The 22,031-nt window shown below is 40.4% G+C and overlaps 1 protein-coding gene across 1 annotated transcript in view; it reads right to left on the bottom strand.

The window, feature by feature from the left end:
- Positions 1 to 19,393: 19,393 nt before the first annotated feature.
- Positions 19,394 to 22,031, bottom strand: part of KIF26A (kinesin family member 26A) — a 99,988-nt gene continuing 97,350 nt past the window's right edge. Inside the window, exons 15-16 of the mRNA XM_421394.8 lie at positions 21,357 to 21,507; positions 19,394 to 20,863 (exon numbers count right to left, since the gene is read on the bottom strand). Of these exons, the coding sequence (XP_421394.5) occupies positions 20,688 to 20,863; positions 21,357 to 21,507 (327 nt within the window). The 3' untranslated portion in view covers positions 19,394 to 20,687. The remainder of the gene's footprint in view (positions 20,864 to 21,356; positions 21,508 to 22,031) is intronic.

Below are 22,031 nucleotides of genomic sequence, written 5' to 3'. Positions count from 1 at the left end.
AGGCAGGTGCCATCCAGACTCTCAGTAGACCCGGCCCAACTGGCACAGCTCACATAAGCTTGATGCACAAAGCTACCAACTTCAACATGAGATACAGTCCTTGCCACACAGACCTGTTTTCTGCCAGAGCAGCAGGAAAACACAGGGAACCAATCTGCTCAATTTGAATTTTTTTTTTTTCCCCCCCCACTTCTCAAAGAATTTAATTCAGCCATTTATTTGTTGGGACAGTCTCTGCCATCACACTAAACTGACAGGAAACTATGAAACAAGATTGCTGGCTTACACCCACAGCAGAAAGATTCAAAAGAAGCAAGCAGCACAGCATAAATAACTTCCACACCCAAAGCTTTGTGGGGAGAGTTGTCTGATTTCACCTCCTTCCCAGCTGCCAGTCTGTCCTTCTCTAAAGGCAGAGGTGAGCTCCTGGGCACATGCTCGCATCTACTCCTGCCTGTGAGACACTTGGAAGTCAGCCCCAGACTAACACATCTCACAAGAATCACTTCCATACAGTTTAGTATTTTACAGCTGCTCGTTAGGATCTATCCACAACTTATTCATCGGAGAAGATGCTTTTCCAGCTCCTGCATGAGCAGTATGGCAGCAGCAATAAAAAAAAAGGTCATAACTGTCACTGTTCAGCATGCACGTTTTCCTGTTCACAGGAGTTAACACAGATAGAAAACAATTCCTTTCTCCAGGATACAGGGAAGGAAACTCATTCCCCTCAACAAAGGTGTTGGCAAGAGAGCTTCTTACACATTGGTACTTTCAGATTAGAAGTTTTGTTTGCATCAGGATGCTGGCCAGCACAGCACATAAGCATATTAAAGCTGCTGATATCCCAACAAGAGCAGAACCCCATATCATGTTCCATTTGCATTCACAGTGACAGACAGCCCCTGCCATTACAAACAGCCAGAAAGACAAGATAAAGAGAGGACAGAGAACCTTCTTCACTGGGGATATACCTCTGGTTCGTAAAGCATCTATACATACCTTTAAGTCACATTGCAGTTAGTGAGCCTTAAAATTTTTAAGTGTTTTCCCAAATAATTGCTTAAAGAATATTTTCCTGTATATTTGTAGTTTATTTCAGAAGAAAGACTCTTGGGTGACATTGTGTTGTTACTATTCGACTCATGTCTTTAGTTTCCTGCCATATAGTTTCCCCAAAGAACAGCTGGAAATTATGAAAAGGATTTGCATTTAATGGCCTTTCTCAGTCTTACAGTAGGGGCATCCATAATGTGTTTCCTCACAGACAATTAACAGTAACTCAAAAACCAAATACTAAAACACTCCATAGGTTAGTATAAGATCTAGAGTTGTCATCCTGACCCAAGGTGTGGAAAGTAACTGGATATGAAGTCCTTAGAGGCTCTGAGTGAGTAGAGATGGCCTTAGGTCACCCTACTTCTCAGTATTCATTTGCGTTCATATTTCTCCAGTTCCCTGAGTGGTAATACAATTGCTGTGTTTCAGCTGACAAGTCCATAGGTCTAAACAGTTTTTCACTAGCAGATTTACATACTATCCTCAAGAAAGTGTTTCAGTTCTTACTTAAGCTCCAGAGCTCTCCAGAAAGTACATAAATAGTAAAGGTATGACACCATAAACTAACTAGCATCCTTCAGGTAACTGTATGAAGTCCATATGAACAGCACTCTTCCTTCTTGAGGAGGGTGAGCTCAGAGCCTAGAGCACTCAGCTGCAGATATAGCATGGGCACTGGGCTCATTGTCCACACTGTAAAGTTTGTTCTTCATCATGTGGCAGAATCCCCAGGGTTACCTCATCTCTAGGGATTCTTAGAGCCTCCTTGAATTCCTGTGGCCTCAAAGCTTTAAAAGCTTCCTAGTTATTTTACTCCAAGAAAAAGAAATAGTTAAAGACCTTTAAAGCCAAGGGACTGACTTTTTTAAGCTGTGAAATGAATTCAGCTGAACACAGCAACACAGTTGAATCCCTAGATCTCTTTAAATGAGCCCCTACAGCAGATAATCTCCTCTTAATCAGTTTGATGCTCTGATAAATCAGCTCCTATTTCCTAGCATGGGGAGAAAAAGAGCAACAGAGTCAGTGCTCATTTGAAACAGAATATGTTGATAGAAGCTATTTGTACATGTACAAATGTACATTAGAGGCCAGAAAGCCTCTAATTTACAAACACAGGAAACTCGTTTCTATTTTAAGTCCAAGTTCATCTAATCCTAGGATATTTTGAGGGATTTTGTGTTAGCCCACATGCATATCATTCCACTTGTCTGCACTATAAAATTTACTCAAGAATACAAAACAAACTTGTTGGGCTGAGTAATAGTAGTAATCCATCTAATCACAGTCAATTCAGCTGCTGGTTGCTTATGGACATCTTTTACACATTAATTTCAAGACTGAATAAGCAACATTAGAGCAGCTATTAAACAAAAGCCTGTTCAGAAAGCTATCAGCACTGAGCCTAATACTCAGAGGCTTGTGATCTGGAAGAATGCTCTTAAAGTAAGTTTACCAGCTTTAACCTTTTCATCTGTCACTAGACAAACTACACCACAGTCAAGTCAGAGTATTAATTTATTACTAAATAACACTACTGATCAGTAGTTTGGTTGTTGACAAAGAACACTTTTACAAAAAAAATACATGAAGCACTTTTTCTGCTTATTCCCAGTCTCAATTTGCCTCTTCATCAGTGAGTCAAAATTATTCCATTGAAGTGTTGGGCATCACAGGATGCTGAAGTGGCACATGCAGTTTTTATGAAATATTTCTTAAATATGTTTGAGAAGGGATACCACAACATTGTCTGATGTTGAAAACAGTTATGTCCTCCCCTGTTGCTTCCAGCTCCTTCAGCTGGCAGGCAGAAGCACTAACCAGCATGAAGCAGTTCACAGTCTACTCACACTCAGGTTACCACTACCACCACATTTATTTATACCTGATGATTTGTGCTGCCTCATGCTGCTACACCAGAGGAATAAGGAACCCAATAGCTTGTGGTTTCAAGGACGTATATAGTAGTAGGGTTCAAGTTTGCCAAACTAAGTGGACATTCCCACCTAGAACAAGCATTTTATGGTCTGGGTGCCAGACCAGCATCAATCCATGGCACCATAGACAGGATTCAGTCACTTAGACCATGATTCAGAGATGCCTGAAGATGACACCTCTGTATCACTCCCACATGTTCTGTACAAGCAGCTCTGACAACTGCAGCAACTAGTTCATCACAGATGCATAAATATTTCCTGCATAGGCCACAGGCAAAGGTATCAAGATCAGTTAATTCCTCCAAGACAACAGCACAACAATTTGATGGCTGGAGAAGGTGCATTCATTGCCTAAATTCAACACTAAAAGTACTGAAAGTCAAAGAGAATGAAAACCCCTCTGCTTGTCCAATAGTACACTATACAGAGGGAACAACAATAAATCAGAAGGGCATCCTGTGAAGGTGCAGTTGAGCGTAAGAGACAAGAAGCACCAGTATTCACTGAGAATGAAAATTCATACATGAGAATCAAGAACAGTTCTTCCTGAGAAGTTCTTCATGGCTTTTTACTTTTAAGTCTGAGACACAGAATGCATAGGAAAACTTCAAGGATGAAAAAAATGGGTACATAGCATGAAAATAAGCAACAGTGGACATGGATATCCTTACCTCTGCATAGCAATGATTTTTCTACTGAGTGCCTAGAATGCCCTCAGCAAATGCAATTCAAGAATCCAACCTTTTTATAACGGAAATATACAGATAAGTTATATACTTCAATGGAGGCCCCAGTATAATCACAGCAGGCAGATCAGGGAATGCATGGACCAATGGAAGTCCACCAGTGATAAAAATGATACAAGAAGTAGGTTTTTGTTTCTGAAGTTGAGCATTTGGCATGAAAGGCAGATATGCTTGGTGAAGTCACTAGTTCAGGTCCAGTCTCATTCACAGAACTTAAGCTTGCAACTAAAATTTGGAAATTGTAATTGTATGCTTTACTTTTACTCCTTCTGATCAAAAAAACATACTAAGATCCACAGCTAGACTTACAAGAATGCCTTTCTTTAAAAGTTCTTGTTTACATATGACTAAAGGCATGTAAAGTCTCTTTATCCAGTTAATAGAAATTCAACTTGATTGTTAATACAGCTTTTGACTTGTTGATTTATGAAACAGGAAGGACTTCAAACTCTGCAGTCCAGTCCATTTTAAGACTCCATACGTACAATAAGACACCTATAAAAATATTCTTGATCATTAAAGATATCATTGTTACATCATTATTTGGGATATGGCATCCAGATTTCTCAATTAGGTTTACTAATCACCATAAATCTCCTAATATTACAGTTAGATGTTTTTACTTCTGCAATACATGGTACAGTAAACAGACTGAGAAGTATCTTACCCTCAGATCCCTTAAATAGCCTGAGGCACATTCAGAACACTCTTTATATTAATGAAAAGGAAGTCTGCTTTATAGTTAAGTCACCAGATTGGTACTTGAGAGATCTGAATTCACTCCTTTCCCATACATGTTTTGTGTTGTGGCTGGCATGCTTCCAAATAGCTTCAGGTTCATCACTTAGTAGGTGAAACTAATGACAGGAGCAAGACTGAGGAGTTCCTAGATAAGGACAGAAAGTGCCAAAATAACCCAGCCACAAAAAGCACAAGCAACCTCACGCAGTACTGTCTTCTATATCAAGGAAGATGAAAAGTAACTTCTCTAAATTAACATCTTATCTAGTCTTAGACAAGAAGAGCTAAGGATTAACCCAAGGAAGCTACACTCTACTACCCCCCTCTGAAGATGTGTTTTAAACTAGGCAGTTAATTCCACTTTTCTGCCAAACTATAAATGCCATCACATCAAGGCAGTCATGAAGCCCCAAGAACATGGGCAAGTTAATGCTAGTGCACTGTACTCTCATATCACAACTTACTCTTTATGTCTATCCATGCTATCTAGGCTAGTCTGTGATAATTGCAACCTGCACAGCTTATTTTATGGAAGCTGAGGTCACTGGTCACAAGCTGAAGACTTTTGGGAAAAAAACTCAACAGGTAAGGTTTTAACAACAGCAATTGTTTCCCTGAAAAACACTGCTCTGGGTCACAAGATCATCAACATGTGCAACTGAGACTCAGCCCATTGCTGATGAGGTCTGCAGACTGAATAAAACTAACAGATTGGAACTTGTTGCAACCTTTCAAAGCATACTTGAATGCCTATAATATGACAGTCCAAGGTGATGTAATAGCATTGGGAAGTTCTGAAGCATCTTTATAGCTTGCAACCTCTCACTATGCCAGGTGTATAGGAATACTCCATAAAGAGCCTTCAAAAATGACATTTTCTACAAATTTTTATGTACATATAAAAACACATGTACACTTTTTTAAACGGCCTGGAAGATGAAAGACTTTAAAATCTTAGCAGATGTGTTCTTGAAACAAAATTGTATTTTCTAGTGAGGAAATTCTAGTCCCCTTGTCCATGCTGAATGATATGGCACCTAAATAGCCCATAATTTATACAGGACTGCTCCCAGTATCCAGCCTGCTCAGAAGAGCCAGATTAAGACTTAGTGTAGAAGCTCTGCATGCAAAGCCTTATGAAAATTTGAACCAAACTCTTGAGTTTGCACAAACTCTTTGTATTTCACTGAAGCTAGTGATTACATAACCAGTTTATGTAAAGTAAAAGCTTGGTCCAAAGAACCATGTTTTCCTCTCAGAATGAGAAATTAATCTCAATTTAGTAGGCCTAGCCTAGGCCATTCTAGAAATATTCTCCAAGAACAATCATGTACGTAAGCCATGATTTGGCCCTTTCAAATTCCTCCTGATAAATATAAACAAAAGCATTACAATGTGTGACCCAGTTACCAAATAGTGACTCCGTATTTCTTATCTAGTTTTCCCCAAATTTTCACAATCAAACAAGCTCAGACAATCCCATATTTATTTTTTGCATGATTAATGCAATAAGCTTCAATAAGCTTTGATAAGAAATACATCAGGAGGTTATTATTCAAATACAGCAAGTGCCACAGAACACGTGAAAATGCACATAACATGCATCAAACTATGTTGTACAGAGCTTGCATTTCTACACCATTGTATAGGAAATTCTGTACAATCATTTACTGCTTAAAGCTACCCCATGCATAGAGAACACATCTACATATTGCAAATGCTGCTGCCGCTTCATAGAATATCCCAAGGCAGAAGGAACTCGCAAGACTAGTCATAGTGCTTCATATACCCTTCTGGCAGCTTCAAACAATTGAAACCACTAGCTTCTAGACTCTGGCTGCCAGCATAATCATTGTAGATGTAGAATGGTGTGATAACTTTGAATTCCTTCAGCCTTGTGCTTCAGACTTATTCAAAAACTTGGTTAACAAGACCACATCTTATATGTATATGCCTCTAACACTCAGTGTTTATTTCAGGCTTTCTTTGATGCGTTCCTAGGGCCACTGCCATATCATTCATCTCACACATTAGCTTCAGCCATTTCATTCAATCAGTTGTCAAATGCTTACAACACATGAGATCTCTTCCTTTCTCTACAAGGAAGAAAAACTTAAGATTAACAGAAAAGACCCCCTGGGTCAGTCTTAGAAAAAAAAGATACATAGAAGGTTTGGCTTTTCAAGTTTTCCTCTATAGCCAATATGTTCTTCAATAGCTCTCCCAGTATCAGCAAGCCTTCTCATTTTAGTGGAATTACATTTGATAGCATATTTAGTTCACAGGACCAGCACAGCTACATTAAACAGAGGCTGCTAATAAAACATTATATCTCTCTCTCCCCCCAGCACTCCATTTGCCATGATGTAAAAGGCAGACACCCCATAGAGAAATTAATCAGAAAGAAGGAAAATGAATCTAAGGAGTGAAAATTAAAAGACCCCATGACATCTACATCCTTATACTACATCCAGATGAAACATGGTCCCAAAACTCAAGGATGTATTAAGATCCTTCTGAGAGACGGAAGTGGTTATAGAATTCAGCATATTAACATCATCAATATAAATTACGGTTTAAAATTGGAAGATTTCGCTCATCACTGGAGCTTCAGAGAATGCAATCTTTTTTTTAGAAGAAAGCACACCTATTTTCCTCTGCAAAGGGATGAAATAGACAAAACTTAAAGAGATCTAGAAGAGTTCATGTCAGTCTTACACCAGTAAAGCCATGCTGTTTTGCCTCCACTGAGAATACACCCTTAGTATCTACATTTCTCCCACAAACTGAAATCTGGAAGAGGTGCTCATGTTCAAATAAAGCAACATAGCTGAGTTTCCCCAAATCCCAAAAATTTCTGTGTTGATCTAAGCATTCTCAAAGTTTTTCATAGCACCAGAACTGTGTTTACACTTTTCCTTTAAACATTTTCTTTTAGCTCAAATCTTTCCCCTAACAATCCATTTTCTGTGGGGGAAACACCAATATGTCATACAGAAGACTCCATTGGGAACATCTAAGCAGAAAATGCACATCAGTCTTCCCTGTCAGGGACAAGTCTAGAATCATAGAAGTGAATTGAAAGGGACCTTTAAAAGCCAGATGGCTCAAGTCTATAAGACTAACTGGAGCACTTCACAGAATTGCATGGTTTGGAAGGAACTTCTAGAGCTCAAGTCCAACCCCTCTGCTAAAGCAGGTTCCCTACAATAGGTTGTATAGGTAGGCATCCAGACAAGTCTCAAATATCTCCAAAGGGGGAGACTCCACAACCTCCCTGGACAGCCTGTTCCAGTGCTCCATCACCCTCACTGTAGAGGTATTCCACATATTTGTGTGGGACTTCTCATGTTCCAGTTTTTAGCCATTGCTCTGTCCTATAACTACACACCACTGAAGAGTCTGGACTCATCCAGTTGTCTCCCACACTTTAGATATTTATAAACATTGATTAGATCCCCTCTGTTTTCTCTTCTCTAGGCTGAAAAGACCCAGGTCTCTCAGCCATTCCTCATACAGGAGAAGATTCAGGCCCTTTATCATCTTTTCAGTCTTCCACTGGATCTCTAGGAAGTCTTTTTTTTTTTTAGCTAGAGAGCCCAGAACTCTGTAGCATTTCACACTCCCCTCATCTGACTTTTGTTTTCAGGAAACTTCTTGCAAAAAAAAAAAAACAGCCCCTTGATGTCATCCTGAAAAACATAAATGGAGAAATTCTAAAGGACTGAACAGTTTTAAAGCATAAGAAAGCTATTTTCCACCCATTTTTATCCTTGTATTTTGTTTGGCTAACAGCACAGCAGCTGTTGGATTTAACTTCAGTAAGCTGAAATCATGTTCAGCATTTCTTAAAAGAAAAATTTAAAAATGTTCCCCAGATCAGGAAAGTAAGAAAAGATGAAGACCAAAAAATACCAGCTCTTCCAGCTGTAGGACCTGCTTCTCAGAAACTTCCCTGTGTTTGAGAACTAGTACAGTTAAAAGGTGCTATTTTCCATTTATGACCTGCTAGAAAAATGGTTCCCAAAGCTTTTGGACCAACACACCTGAAATCCTCAAAACTTCAAGTGGCTTACTCTACATATTTTTCATTATCCTTTCTATTGAAAGCATTGAAAAGCAAAATCTATTTCTCATGCATACAGCAGTCTAGAAACCTCTAAACTAACAGAAGCCTGCAGCTACTCAGCATGGGTTTCAGCCATAGTAACTCTTCACATGTACAAAATCTGATGCATCAAAACAAGAACCAATGAGCAAGAAGTAAATAAGGCTTGACTGTTTATCAGGGAGAAGACTGGGGCATAGAAAGGGAGGATTAAGAGAAAGGAAGAGCAAACCACATCACACTGCCATTGCCATACGTGACTCTTTCCTGGTACATGGTTATTATAAGTGATTAAATTTATCTTGGGATTTGGCTTTCAGTGCCTCCCTGTGATAACATCTTTGATAATTAGATACCTTGCTCCAGCACTGCAGCAAAAGCAAGGTTCTATCCTGTGATAAGAAAGAACAAATACAAAGGGAACAGTCAAGTAAAGCCACTTAATAAAGTTACTTACAGTACACATTTCTCAGAGTTAAGAAACATCCCAAATATACATCCTATAAACCTTACAGCACTGTGTTTGTACATAACAGGAGTGGAAATGGTAAGAACATTTGTTACAGCTGTTCCTTATAGATGAAGTCAAGATAGCTATCTATCCCTAAGCATTCTTTGGAGGATGTTTTATTTGCCTGGTAAAACAATTAGGTGGAATAAATCTTAGAACTGATCAGCACTACACATGCAAACACTCTGCAAAACTTTAACCAAGTGAAATAGAGTTCACTTGTTGGAACTCAGAGTTGGAATTTACCATGTGTTTCAGAATGGGTAACACCAGATTTTTGTAAGTTAACACTCATTGGTTCATTCTCGCCATTTCCCTTGGTTATTTTCCACTCCCGCCCTATAGAACAAGGATTATTTCATCAGTATGTTCACTTTTGTAGCTTCCCTTAAGATACAAGTACAGAAACAGTAAAATGAGGGCTCTAATTTAGAACTTTTAAGAAATAGGTCTAGCCCCGTAGGCACTTGTTGAGTAGAAATATAGAAAATGTTCTGCTTTTAGAGAACATAAGCTGTTCTCTAATACAGCAGAGAAATGATAACTAAGGTAACAGCTTAGCTATACAAATAACTTTCATTACATGCATTAGACTGAATTCAAGTGCAACTTCACATACACAGGGGTTAACAATCTGCCCAGGGTTGAGGCTTGTGCAGAGCATTGGGGTTTCAGTGAAGTTGTAAGAAAGAATTGTTTCAGCTTTCAACACAAGTAAAACAGCGTATTTTAACAAATTCACAAAATAAAGCAACTTTGTTTTGACCATAGTTTTCTGCATGAATACATAACAAAATGATGTAATTAAGTCCACATCAGTTTTCCCCAGGAACATAACACCCTGTTGTAAAGGTATCAGTGAATCCCTACCTAAGTTCAGCAGAACTCAGATTTGATAGTTTTACAGCAACTGGATGAGTATCTTTTCCTCAGAAGCACATATTGGTCCTGAAAAATAGTATTTTCACATTTGATTCAAGATATTTTTGCAGGTCCAGGCAATATTACACTGGCAGCCCTGGGATGCTGAGTGTCCTGCAGTAGCCAGAGCAAAGAACAAGGAGCCGAACTTGCTACCTATTAGTCTCACTCCCTCCTATGCTTTAGATTTCCCTCTGTTTATCCTCCTACAATATTCTGATATTAATAGCTTGCATTAATGTTTGCAAAATATACTTAGCACAAGGCACCGGGTTCAGATACTAATGATTTCTCTTCACAGCAGGATGAGCATCTCCAAAGCCCAAATATTTTGGTACGCCATACAAGCACAAGAAAATGCTTTTTGCACTGTGATGAGAACAGGATAACTCCAGTAGGAATACACACATCAGCACTTTCTGCTCCCTTTAGCACAGTGCAGGCTTTGAAGTACAGATAGACGAGAACAGGTTTATTTTGTAAACATATTTCTACATCATCTTCCAAGATTACCATGTAAAGTGATTAAAGCCTCATCAACATCCTAACAAAGAGCAACAAACTTTTTTCCTCTTCTCAGAGAAATTAGGTTGATCAACCAGGCCTATTACTGAAAATCTTGAATTAGTCTGATTAGTCTCAACCATGCAAAATGAGAAAAAGATGCCTCACTTTGCAAGACTGTGATTAAAGGCTGCATTCAGAAAAAAACTAAGCAAGATTAGGCACATTTAAAGCAATATCTGCTGTTTGCCATCCTTTTCCCCATAGGGGATGACCAGAGCAATTTGTGACTTCAAAAAATAACCACTACAAGGTCTCTAAAGCCAAAACAGGGCTGCCTGACTTCTAGAGAGAAAGCTACATGCAAGCCGAGGCCACTTCAGATATTCTCCTCATCTGATCATCCAATCCACTTACACAGGGGAGCTGGTCAAAATACAGCGCTTGTGTGCTCTCCAGAAAGTCATCTCTATGGCAGAAAAACAGAGCAGAAAAGGGAGCAAACAAAACCCGTATCTTACCTTGTAATGCTGCAGCCAGCACAAGCATGGACAAATCAGCAACTCAGAGCCACAAAGTGGCTCATTATCCATCCCAGAAGGCACTGTGTGGCCAGCACTGCCTTTTATCAAGTCCTTAACAGGTGCAAAATTAGCACTTTTTATTAAAGACAATGGAGTTACACAGATTGCCAGCAGCTGAAGAAATGTGCTGGGATTGTTCTCACCTCCAGTTAATTTGCCACCATTCAATACCGTGCATGAAGCCCGTAAATTAGGAAGGTGCTCTCTGAAGCACAGCAGTAAGTTAAACCCTTTCCAAACACAGGTGCCCTCAATTGAGGGCCTAAGGACCAAATCCCACTCTCATCGATGCTGGTTTAATTTCAGGCAAACCAAATTTACTCATGTGTACCCCCTCTCAGTCTGCTCTAATGTAATCTGTAAGAGATCCTCGTGTGCAAATTCCAGGACAGAGCAATTTTCAGCCTGTCTAACCCCACTGAGCACAGAGCATCCTCCCTCCTTGGCTGCTTACAATTCATTCCTGGAAGCAGAGAAAGGAGTTATTCACTGACAGAGGCAGAACCAATATCAGCTGTGTCTCATTACAGGAGATGACTTCAGGTTTAGGACGAGAAGTCCCTGAACCACTCAGGAAGGTGCAGCTTCATTGCACATTTTTCTGTTGTAATAGCAAGCTCAGTTTTGAAAGCGAGTTATTTGGATTCGTGCTGCATGCAGGAACTCCTCTGGCTGCCAACCTGCTTTTATTCAATTGCGATGTACATCACATCACTCCTCCTTCTCTCCAGTAACGTGGAGGAGCTTTGGCCAACATCAAACACATCTGACAAAGGGCAGAAACGTTGGTGATAATTACATTCCCATGGGGTTTCGTGCAAACTGGCTGCACGATCGAGGAGGAGATTAACTCTTTCACCAAGGGAACGGCAGACATGAGGTGGGCATCACACAGACCTCAAGCAGCCAGATTGCTGTGCACGAGCTGCAGTACACGCTGCCTTCTGTCTACTGGGGCTGTTACAGGAGCCTGACTTCAGTGGGAGGGGATGGAAGGAAGTGCTTGTGAGTCCATAAAACCACGCTTTGTTTCTGCTGCCAGATCCTGTGCGCACGCTGAAGCTCAGACCGTGGGCAGTGCTCCTTTTTATTAATACGTTCTATTAGTGATGTGTGTGGGAAAGGTCTGAGGGAGTGTGGTAAGCTCGGAGATAGTCACTCATAGCCGCGGGTTCTCTCCTGTTAGATCTGCTCTGCAATTTTCCTATCGTCGTTTTATGATGTAGTCAGAACATGTCTGAAACACCCAATATAAAAGCAAACTGTTGCTGTGCTTCTATTGAAAGGCCCCTGGACAAGTTCAAGTTTGGACAACCCTTTTGCTTAGGCATGAAAACATTTTACTGCTGTCCTTGGTTCATTGCATTTCTTAGAAAAGGCAAAAACGAGCATAAAGCAAATAAAGAGAGTAATTTGTCTTTGTGCAGAGCTCTGGTTGGGCTGCTGGGTGAGGTGAGTCACTAGCACTGCTGGGGTTGACACTGTGGTGGCTGTAGCCCAAGGCAAAGCCCTTCCCCTGTGCTCCTGAGCCTTGTCACTCCTTGTGCCATATGTAAGCTGCTTTTATCTCACGGCTCTTGCATTCCTCTGGGCAATGGGAGTGACTGCAATCTGACATAGGTTAATGCCAACAAAACACCCATCTTGATGTTGTTAGGGCAAGGCTCTGTTCCAGAGGGCAGCAGGCATGGAACAGACTGCCCAGGGCAGTGGGCCTGGGCCCGAGTGCCAGAGCTCAGGGAGCACTGGGACATCGCTCTCATACATAGGGTTTAGATTTTGGGTGTTGCTGTGTGGAGCCAGGAGATGGACTCAGTGTTCCTTGTGGGTCTTTTCCAGCTCGGGATATTCTGTGGTTCTAGATAGTGCCAGTGTGCTGCAAGCTGGCAAAACACATCAGTAATTCACTCTGATACGATAGCACAACAAAGGGAAGCCTTACGCAACACATTTGTAAACACACAGCCACGCTTTGCTGAAGTATTGCCACATCTTAAATATGAATAGCAGAACAACTGTCTGTGCAGCTTGCTGCTGTGGGAGATTATGGCAAGATCAGCCCTTGTGAAGCATGGGGAGCCCCGTGAAAACAGCAGCACAGCTGGAGCCACTTGCTGTGCATGCAGCAACTTGCGTGGGCCCCGGAGCACCAGCAGAACCCGACTTGTTCTCAGCTACCATCAGCTGGAAAATCATGATCTGTCTGTACGAGGGGCAGAGAGAGGCCTTTCCCAGAGAAGGGTAGGCGTTTGCATTTCCAGAGGCTCCCGGTTAGTTTGCACATGGTGCTGTCAGCCTGCAGTGCTTGCTTCCAACCTTATTATTAACACTGCTAACGGGGAAAGGCCTCAGAGGGCAAAGGCTGCACAGCTGCATGCCTGGTGCACTCAGAGCGGAAATTCCTGGCCACATTCCCAACGTATATAGACCCATCTATTATATTAACTGATCTTATAGCATCACTACCTCAGTGTCACACCCATACCATAAGAACTATGGATGAGCGGAGGGAGATCTTACGAAGCATTCAGACCTGCATTTACAATTTACACACCTGAAAGTGGATCTTTTAATCTCTCTGAGAAACCAGTCAGTGCATCACGAGTGTACCTGAAAGTCTTTCCCAAAAGGGTACGTAGATGAAGCCTTTGGCTGCCTGATCTTATGGATAGGAACCAGCCCACGGCTGGAGGTTCTCATTTTAGTAGTTGCCTAAAAAATAATCTTGATAACAGTGCAGAGTTCTATCTTTTTAACTTGGATTTAGTGATGATTATGGCTTAATGACTACACCCAGCAGTGCAATCCAAGCATGATGCAAAACTGTGCAGTCCTCACATGCTGTTCAAATGCCAGCACAGCTCAGTGGGCTTCAAGCAGAAGAATCCCTGAACTGAAAGATAAGGATATGACAAATAAATGTGACTGCTGTGCTGTTAGCACCACTGGTCCAAGCCCAAACATAACCTCACAGTATAGCATTTGTGTCCTAGAGGTGAACTTCATTCCTGGCTTTTCTATAGGGCATTTCTCCTATTCCAGTGCCTGCCCAGCACACACAGCTTTGGAAGAGAAATGCACAGTGTAGGCTCTGGCACTTCCTTTATTTATAGATGTGTTTTATATATTATTACATTTTCCTCCTTCTCTTTATCTCCTGAAAAGATGAAGGGAAAAGCTGGAGGGAAAGCTTTGCTTTCTCTCCTTTCCTGTCATAAAAGCAAATAACACTTCTTCACTGTGAAAACTGAGCAGCCTGGAAATGGGATCCCATTGGAGCTTGTCTGCAGAGCTTCAGCTGCCATGTCTGAATGCTTTGCTCAGGACCCAGCAAAGGACAAAACAAGAGACAAACGTTAAGAAGTATTACATAGTCCTTCTGGAGGGGAACACAACATTCTACTTTGTCCTTCCCCTTCATACCCTACTGAGGCTAAAAAATGGTGTTTGTACAGCACTTAGCCCCATGAGATAGAAGCCTTCAGGTAGGAATGCAACTCATTTAAATGGTAATGTGCAAAGAAATGAGTGGCAGCCTTCAAAATCAGGGGCATCTATAGGTATAACGGTGCTGGGTGTTGACAAATGGCGCATCATTGTGACAGGCTCAGGGAGAGGTCTGGGTGAGCCTATATTTAAAATCAGGTTTTCCAGTCACGGGCCAAACCCCGAAACATCCGCATATTGCACTGTGCCCTGGAGCACTGCATGCACCTCCCAGAGAGCAGCATTAGGGCTCTGCAGGTTTTTCCTAGACAAGGTCAGATTAATTAAAATGTGCTTTAAATACAGTCGCATGAGCTGTGTCAAGTGCTCTGCAGCCCTGAATATGTCCCTGGTACTCTGAAGGGCAGCACCGAAAGCCATCTGGTAACCCCAGGCAGCAGAGCCTGATAACAAGGAGTCTGAGCCTACTTTGTCACTACCCTGGGACTGAGGTCTTTGCTCTCTGCCAATGCAATGCACTGACTGTGATGCCAGGAGTTAACTAACGACCTGGTACTTCCCTGTTGAAGTCGGCAGCAAAGCTTCATTTAGTTTCAGTGACAAGCTCATGCTTCCAAAAGTCAGGACGTGCTTCTTCAGCCATTCCAGGGTGACCAGGAGCACTACATGAGCTGCTACATTCCTTTGCCACACCTGAAAGGAAATTTCTCTGATGGAAATGTTTACATTAAAGGAAAAAAGAGAAGCATAAACATCTGCAGAATTGGGCTGCACTGGCTCTCTCCAGGACCTGGCCTGTCCATTTGATACAGTTCAACCAAACAAAAGATGTCTCATAAAGACCTCACCAAGATTTTAATAAGGTCATAATCTCTATAACACATGTTAATAGATCATTATGTTACTGAATGTGCACTGATGCACTGGAGAGAAGCAGAAACGTTGCATGTATTTGCTTTATAATCCATCCTCTGGTGAGATGTGGCCAAAGGATTGTTGCCCTTTCCTTCCATTCAGGAGCCATGGCAACATGTCCAGGAACAACATGCTTGCTAAGTTTTTCACCCAGAGGGTGGTGACGCACTGGAACAGGTTGCCCAAGGAGGTTGTGGATGCCCCATCCCTGGAGGCATTCAAGGCCATGCTGGATGTGGCTCTGGGCAGCCTGGTCCAGTGATTGGCGACCCTGCACATAGCAGGGGGGTTGAAACTCCATGATCATCATGGTCCTTTTCAACCCAGGCCATTCTATGATTCTGTGATTCTATGAATAACCTTTCTCAAGCTGAAGGCAATAGTCAGAAGCAAAAGGCATAAAAGTGGCAAAACCAGGCCACTGAAGGTGTCTATCACCAGCAGTCACTGTGTGGATTGCTCCAAAGGATTCAAATCCTTCTGCCACCACTCCTGCAGCCCCTTCAGCTTCTGGGAAGAGTCTTAGGAAGGGAACAGCAAATGAATTAATGATCTCCTAAGTATGCTGCTGTAAGGCTACTGCAGTGCTAAGTACACCCAATCCTCAGGCAGTTCCCTTGCAGCTCTGATAATAAATCTCTCTGAACACCTACACTGTCAAGAGTTATGTCTTATTCTCTGCATTTCACAAACAGATTTCTGCAAGTCAAATTCTGCATGAAGGCATGAGACGCACAGGAGCAGCCTGGGAGGCAATTTTTGCTCTCTAATTTGCACTTGTGATACCATTGCATATCAACAGAATTATTCTCTCCATTCTCCCAAATACCACTGATAAGTAAAACACTTTGAGCAGGACCTACATAGCTCCACTGAACCACTGCTGAGGCAATTTACACCATCTGAAGCCCTGGAGCAAAAAATCCAAGTCAGTGGGACATAAGCCAAAATTTGAGTGTTTTGCTGGATACAAACCAGATTTACTTGTTTGCTTAAGCAGGTGCCTAAGTGCTCTAGTGAACTGGGGCCCAAATACACCGCCATTTTTTATTTGTGTCCATTTCTGCCAGCCTGGACAGCTGATACAGAGGCCATCTTAGAGCCAACATTTTTGCCTTAAACCCTGCTTATAGCCTCAATATAGAACAGCTGCTGGTGGAGTTATGTTCCACACGTAACTTTAAAAATAAAATGCAAGTGACTGGAAAACATGGGTTTATAACTAGAAACAAAATACATGAGTATCTTGAAATAGAAATAAATGAAACACTTACTTCATGCTGAGAAAAGAACAAATAATCTCACATTTCTGTTGCATTGTCTACTACTACGGATGTTTCAATACTGCAATTAGAGTGTCCAAGAAAAGCCTTAGCTTAGACCAGAAGCACTATTTGGAAAAAAAGGTTTAACATATACATTGAACTAGGTTTTGCCTCCCTTGCAAACTCTCACAACCAAGTCAAAATCCCACTTCCCAGAAGTAGTTTTAATTTATTGGCCCACATCTGTGGGAAAATACAAAAGTAAACTTGGAGGCCATCTCCAGAATCCAAGGTTCTCCTCAGCTTCCCAAGACCCCAGTAACCAGACAAGAACCTGGCTTTCTCACTTCATTTCTGAGGTTTAATTGGGTTACCATTACACTGATTTAAAAATACAGCAGCTGTCACTACATTTTGGGGGGCTGGGAGCAATCCTGTTGCCTGGAAATAAGCATAACGTGAGCTGCTTGGTAGATTGGGCCACGAGGGGACTAGGAAAGCATTCCCTGAGGAAGAAGGAGCTGAGGAATTTCATGGGAAGATCTGCAGCCAAAAGAGAAAGCACTGTTCTGTGACTGGGGCTTGCCAAGAGTAACTCAGAGAGTTCTCCAGCACCACTGGGATTCTATGTTTTTATTTGATGCTGTGACAAATTCAACAAGCTCATTCCTTTAAGAGTGCAGTTTAACAGCTCTCTTAGATCATTAAATCTCAAAAGAAAATTGATGAAATAAAGAGCCTAACTTCTTTTTGCAACTCTCATTTGTAACCTTTTACAATTAGGCCATTTACAATTTATTATAAATTGAGCATTCGTTTGCCCAAATCCTAACTGGACAGGACTACAAAAGTAGCCAAAAAGAAAGGAATATTACAGGATGCGAGGACTTGAGATGCAAGAGATACCTCACTATCCACAACTACCAGCAAAGAACACTATTTGCATAAGTGAATGTCTGCTATTTCACCCATCAGTGCTTCACCTTATTTTACATCTCAGTCTTGTTTTGTGCCACCAAACCAGAAGCTAAATGCATTTAATACATATGCAACTGCCATGTTGACATGGAACTAAGCAGCCCTGAAATGTCTCTTTCGCTATTTTGAGGAAAACATAACCGTAGTTAGAAATTAATAAAAAAAAAGTGGCAAGAACTCTAAGACTGATAGCAAACACTGTATGGAGGAACATTAAAACAAATAATGTTTATGTAATTTGGAGTAGATGATTAATAGCCTGTTTTTTACCTCAGAGTATTACAATATTGCTGGAGTTGGGGAGAAACAACAAAGGTGTCCCAGGGAGGAAGCAGCAGGCAAATAAAAGAACTCCTGTAGCCATTCATTAGCTACCCTGAAAAGATGGGAGCCCAGCCACACTGTGCCCACTACTCAGAGGTGATCACTGGTCAACTCATCTTGCTGCAGCAGCACCATTAAGATGCACATTTCCAGACGACAGTGTAATGGCAGCACTAACAAATCTAGCATTGCACTCCAGAGCTTCCACAGATGTACTCTCCTTCAGCCCTGTAGTCTAGAGGCCTTCCACTTTGCTAAGAGATACTCATTCCTCAGCACTCTGCTACATTCTTCTTTTTGATGGTATTTCTCCGATCCTTGCTTTGAAAAATCCACAGTGCATTGATTCACGGCTTGATTTCAGTGCTGTGTTTGGAAGAACTCTGTAATTCTGCACACATGCACAAAAAAGTATAGCTTAATAAACGTATCTGATAATCAAGGATATCAGTAAGGGGATCCTCCAGAAATTCTAGATGTCACACTCCCCTGCATACAACCCAATGCAGTGCCAAATTCCAGTATGCAAACATGGTGCAGCTTTTTCCAGGAATAAACCATAGGGACTTTGATAAGCATAGGGCATCCTTTGCAATTTATCAAAAATCCTAAAGGTATTTAAGCATCAGACTCACGCTCTCACTGTCCATCTCCTCCAGCTATATAATAAGGAGAAAAGCATTTATCACCCCAACCAACAGACCCCTTCTGAGAGCCAGAGAATGTGGTGCTTGGATGCTGTGCCATAAGGGCTTTGAAAAGAAAAAGGGAGGGAAGGACAGACAGGAAAATGCTACACATTACAGGTTGTTTGGCCAAATAGCTTGAAAATACTTAAGATGGTATCATTAGAAACATTAGCTTTACATTAAATCTGCCTGGAGCTACTACAGATCTTCCAGGCAGATCTTCCACTGGCATCAGTGAAAGATAAGAACCAGGCAGAGCTACTGTCCAACAAGAGAGCAAATGCAGCAGTGCCAGAAATAAGTGCAGCGGTTTGCAATGATGGACCTACAGGGTGCAGGGCTCAATTCCAACTCCTGAAGTTTTCATGTGTTTGTAGACCCACTTTAAATTGCTTTGTCTCATCATGAGAAACAAGTGATCTGAGCCACAGGTCTTTATTCTGTAAACTTTGAAGTGCTAACAGTATTAGTATCATTGCTCTTTATTTTACCCTTTGGTGTTTTGTCTTTTTTCTGATTGGTTTATGATGACTAATGTCAAAACTCTCTTGCAAGTTCTCTCTTGGGAAAGGAAATAATACAATATGACATTTAGTGCTGCACACCACAGGCCATCCTCTCTCTTCCCTAAATTCAATATCATGTACATAGCAAGGAGAAATCGTAACAATAGATGTATCTTTTATTCACAGATAAAAACCGAAGCAAGCTGTTATAATACATATTTGTACAAAGGATTTGAAAAAACCATAAAAAGGAAGATGATCAGAAAATATGATTCATTATGAAATGTGGTATTACATACACTATTAAACCTTTTCAAAAGTATTTGTTTGGCAACAATTTATCAATAATTTCCACACCTATGTGGCCTCCTTCAAAAAAGCACAAATCTCATGCAGCATGTATAAACTTGATCCTGAGGGTTTGCCTTCCTTAGAAAAACTGTAAAAAGATATACTATTTGTCTTAAAAGTTCAAAATGCAAATGCTATATTTATAGTCAAAACTATATAAAAATATGGACCTAACTTAACATTTACAAAAAGTTTTTGCTTTTTTTTTGTTTTGTTTTTTTTGTTCTATGGTTTTGGTAATAAACATAATTATCAATTCCTGCAGTCAGAGAGGAAAAAAGAAAACCAAAAACAAACCACAGTGCCCTTTGTAGACTTCCTCACATTAAAAAAGACCAGGTCTGTGAGAAGTGAGGTTATTAACCAAGGAAGTAGGTAAGCAGTTAATATATATCTATATATGAATATATAAAATGGAAAACAAACATTTATTTTGATCTGAAAAAGTAATAATACAAAACCTGAAGGTAAAACCATCATCTCAAAATGCCATAATACACCTTTTCAATAGATAAATGTTCATAAAAATATCTTGAACCCTAACCAAGAAAACAATTATAATACAGTTTTAATTCTGCTACATAAAACAGCTTTTCTATGAAACAAGAAGGCAAGTTCAGGTATGAAAACATAATTTACTTATTGCTTTTGCTACAATGTTGTTTGTTTTTTACATATAGTCATAAATACACTATACAGTATAAAATACTTCGTAGGAATACATTTTGTGGTCTGCTTAGGTTTGCTGGCTTTAATTCTAGCACCAAATACAAAAATGAAAATCAAATGAACTTTAAAGGCACTTCCATTGTATGCTTGTTTGATTTTTTTCAATGTCTTGGTTTGTATTAAATTTCTTCGCTTCTCTCTGGTAGAAGCAATACTTGTTCCTACTTTTCTCTTTGTACAGTTCAGGTCACGTTGAGGCACCAAATGATTTATGAACATTCTCATCCCTCAGTCTTTTCTTTCTCCTACAACATTCATTGCTGCTTTTTAGTCTTCGCTTCCTCTCCTTCACTTCCCAACTGCTTAATCTCTTTACTTCTTCATGTCGGACGATCCAGCTTCACTTTCTTCAGTCCCTTGAAAAACCTCTCTTCAAACCTCCACTTCCCTTACTCCATCTTGTGCATCTGTTATTCCAATATCAAAACACGTCACTATCATGATATGGGACTTGCACAGATTAACACACTGCTCTAGTTCCTCTGTCACTTGTTCCAGTGCCTCCAGGTACTCCTGTGACTCCTTATCGAGATCAGGATCCACTTCAACTATCAGACAAAAAAAAAAAAAAAAAAAAAGGATGTTAGTATAAGAAGCTCACAAAAAAACATTCTATCAGGAGGTAAAAAAAAAAAAAAAAGACCATTTTACTTCTCTTCAACTAAGAAATAGTTCTATTTATCCATAGTTCACCTTGAAACTCACATCTCTCAGTCTGCGAACAAATCTCATGCCTCAGTTTCCCATCTGTAACATGGATTTGAAAATACATTTCCTTCTTTGGAAAGAAGGACAATAAGATTATACAAACATTTAATATTAAGGATCACAGCGAGTCTCTATTGTTTGTTTCTTCCATTTCTGGTACTATTCATCACTGAACAAAATCCTGTATCACAGAAATGCTAATGGTGTCACAGAGTGCTTGGGTCCCCTTTCAGCAAAGTATCTTAGCAAGTGCTTAACCTTGTCAGAGGGACTGCTCACATGCTGAAAATGTGTTAGTTGTCCATCATACTACTATTTTGCAAAAATACTTACAGTCTTCTTTCCATTTATTTGGATCCATCATCAACCTGCATTTTGTCTCTTCCAACTCTTCCTTCAAAAACTCATGCTTTGCCTTTACTTCTCTGATTCGCTGCTGGCGCCTCTCTAGTATCTTCAGCTTGGTATGGAAATACATCAGGCCCTTTAAAGACAAAGAAAAAACATTTCATTAATTTGCCTGTTATGAGCTGACCTCTGATATTTGGACACAAATTGCATGAATTGAGTGAATCTCAGTTCACTACCTATTAGAGTTGGCAGATGAGTTGTTTTGTTTGGTTGCTTTTTTTGTTTTGTTTTTACTATTATTATTTGAAGTTCATACTAATGGATTCCAGTCTAGAGGAACAGCATGCTGCGTCACTCAAGTATTTGTCACACTTCTCTCTATGAGCAAACACCTCCAATACATACTGAAATTACCACTGTTTGTAGATAATTTCTTTTTCCAGTAGTGCAAAAAGGAAAAAAAAAAAAAAAAACACCAACCAAAACACAGCCTAATAATAATGAAGGAGTTATGTTTAATCCTAAGAAATGTGAATTCTTATTTTCTTAAAAGTATTCCTACCTTCTCAACATCCTGGAAAGGCTATTATGAAAGAAATGGGAAACAGGAATCAGAAGAATATAGAATTCTGGACTCCAAAATAGAATTAGGTGAAG

This window comes from Gallus gallus, chromosome 5 (assembly GCF_016699485.2).
Source record: "Gallus gallus isolate bGalGal1 chromosome 5, bGalGal1.mat.broiler.GRCg7b, whole genome shotgun sequence".
Classification (NCBI taxonomy): Eukaryota; Metazoa; Chordata; class Aves; order Galliformes; family Phasianidae; genus Gallus; species Gallus gallus.
Note: the sequence above shows the minus strand (reverse complement) of the source record. Positions and strands in the feature narration are given on the sequence as shown.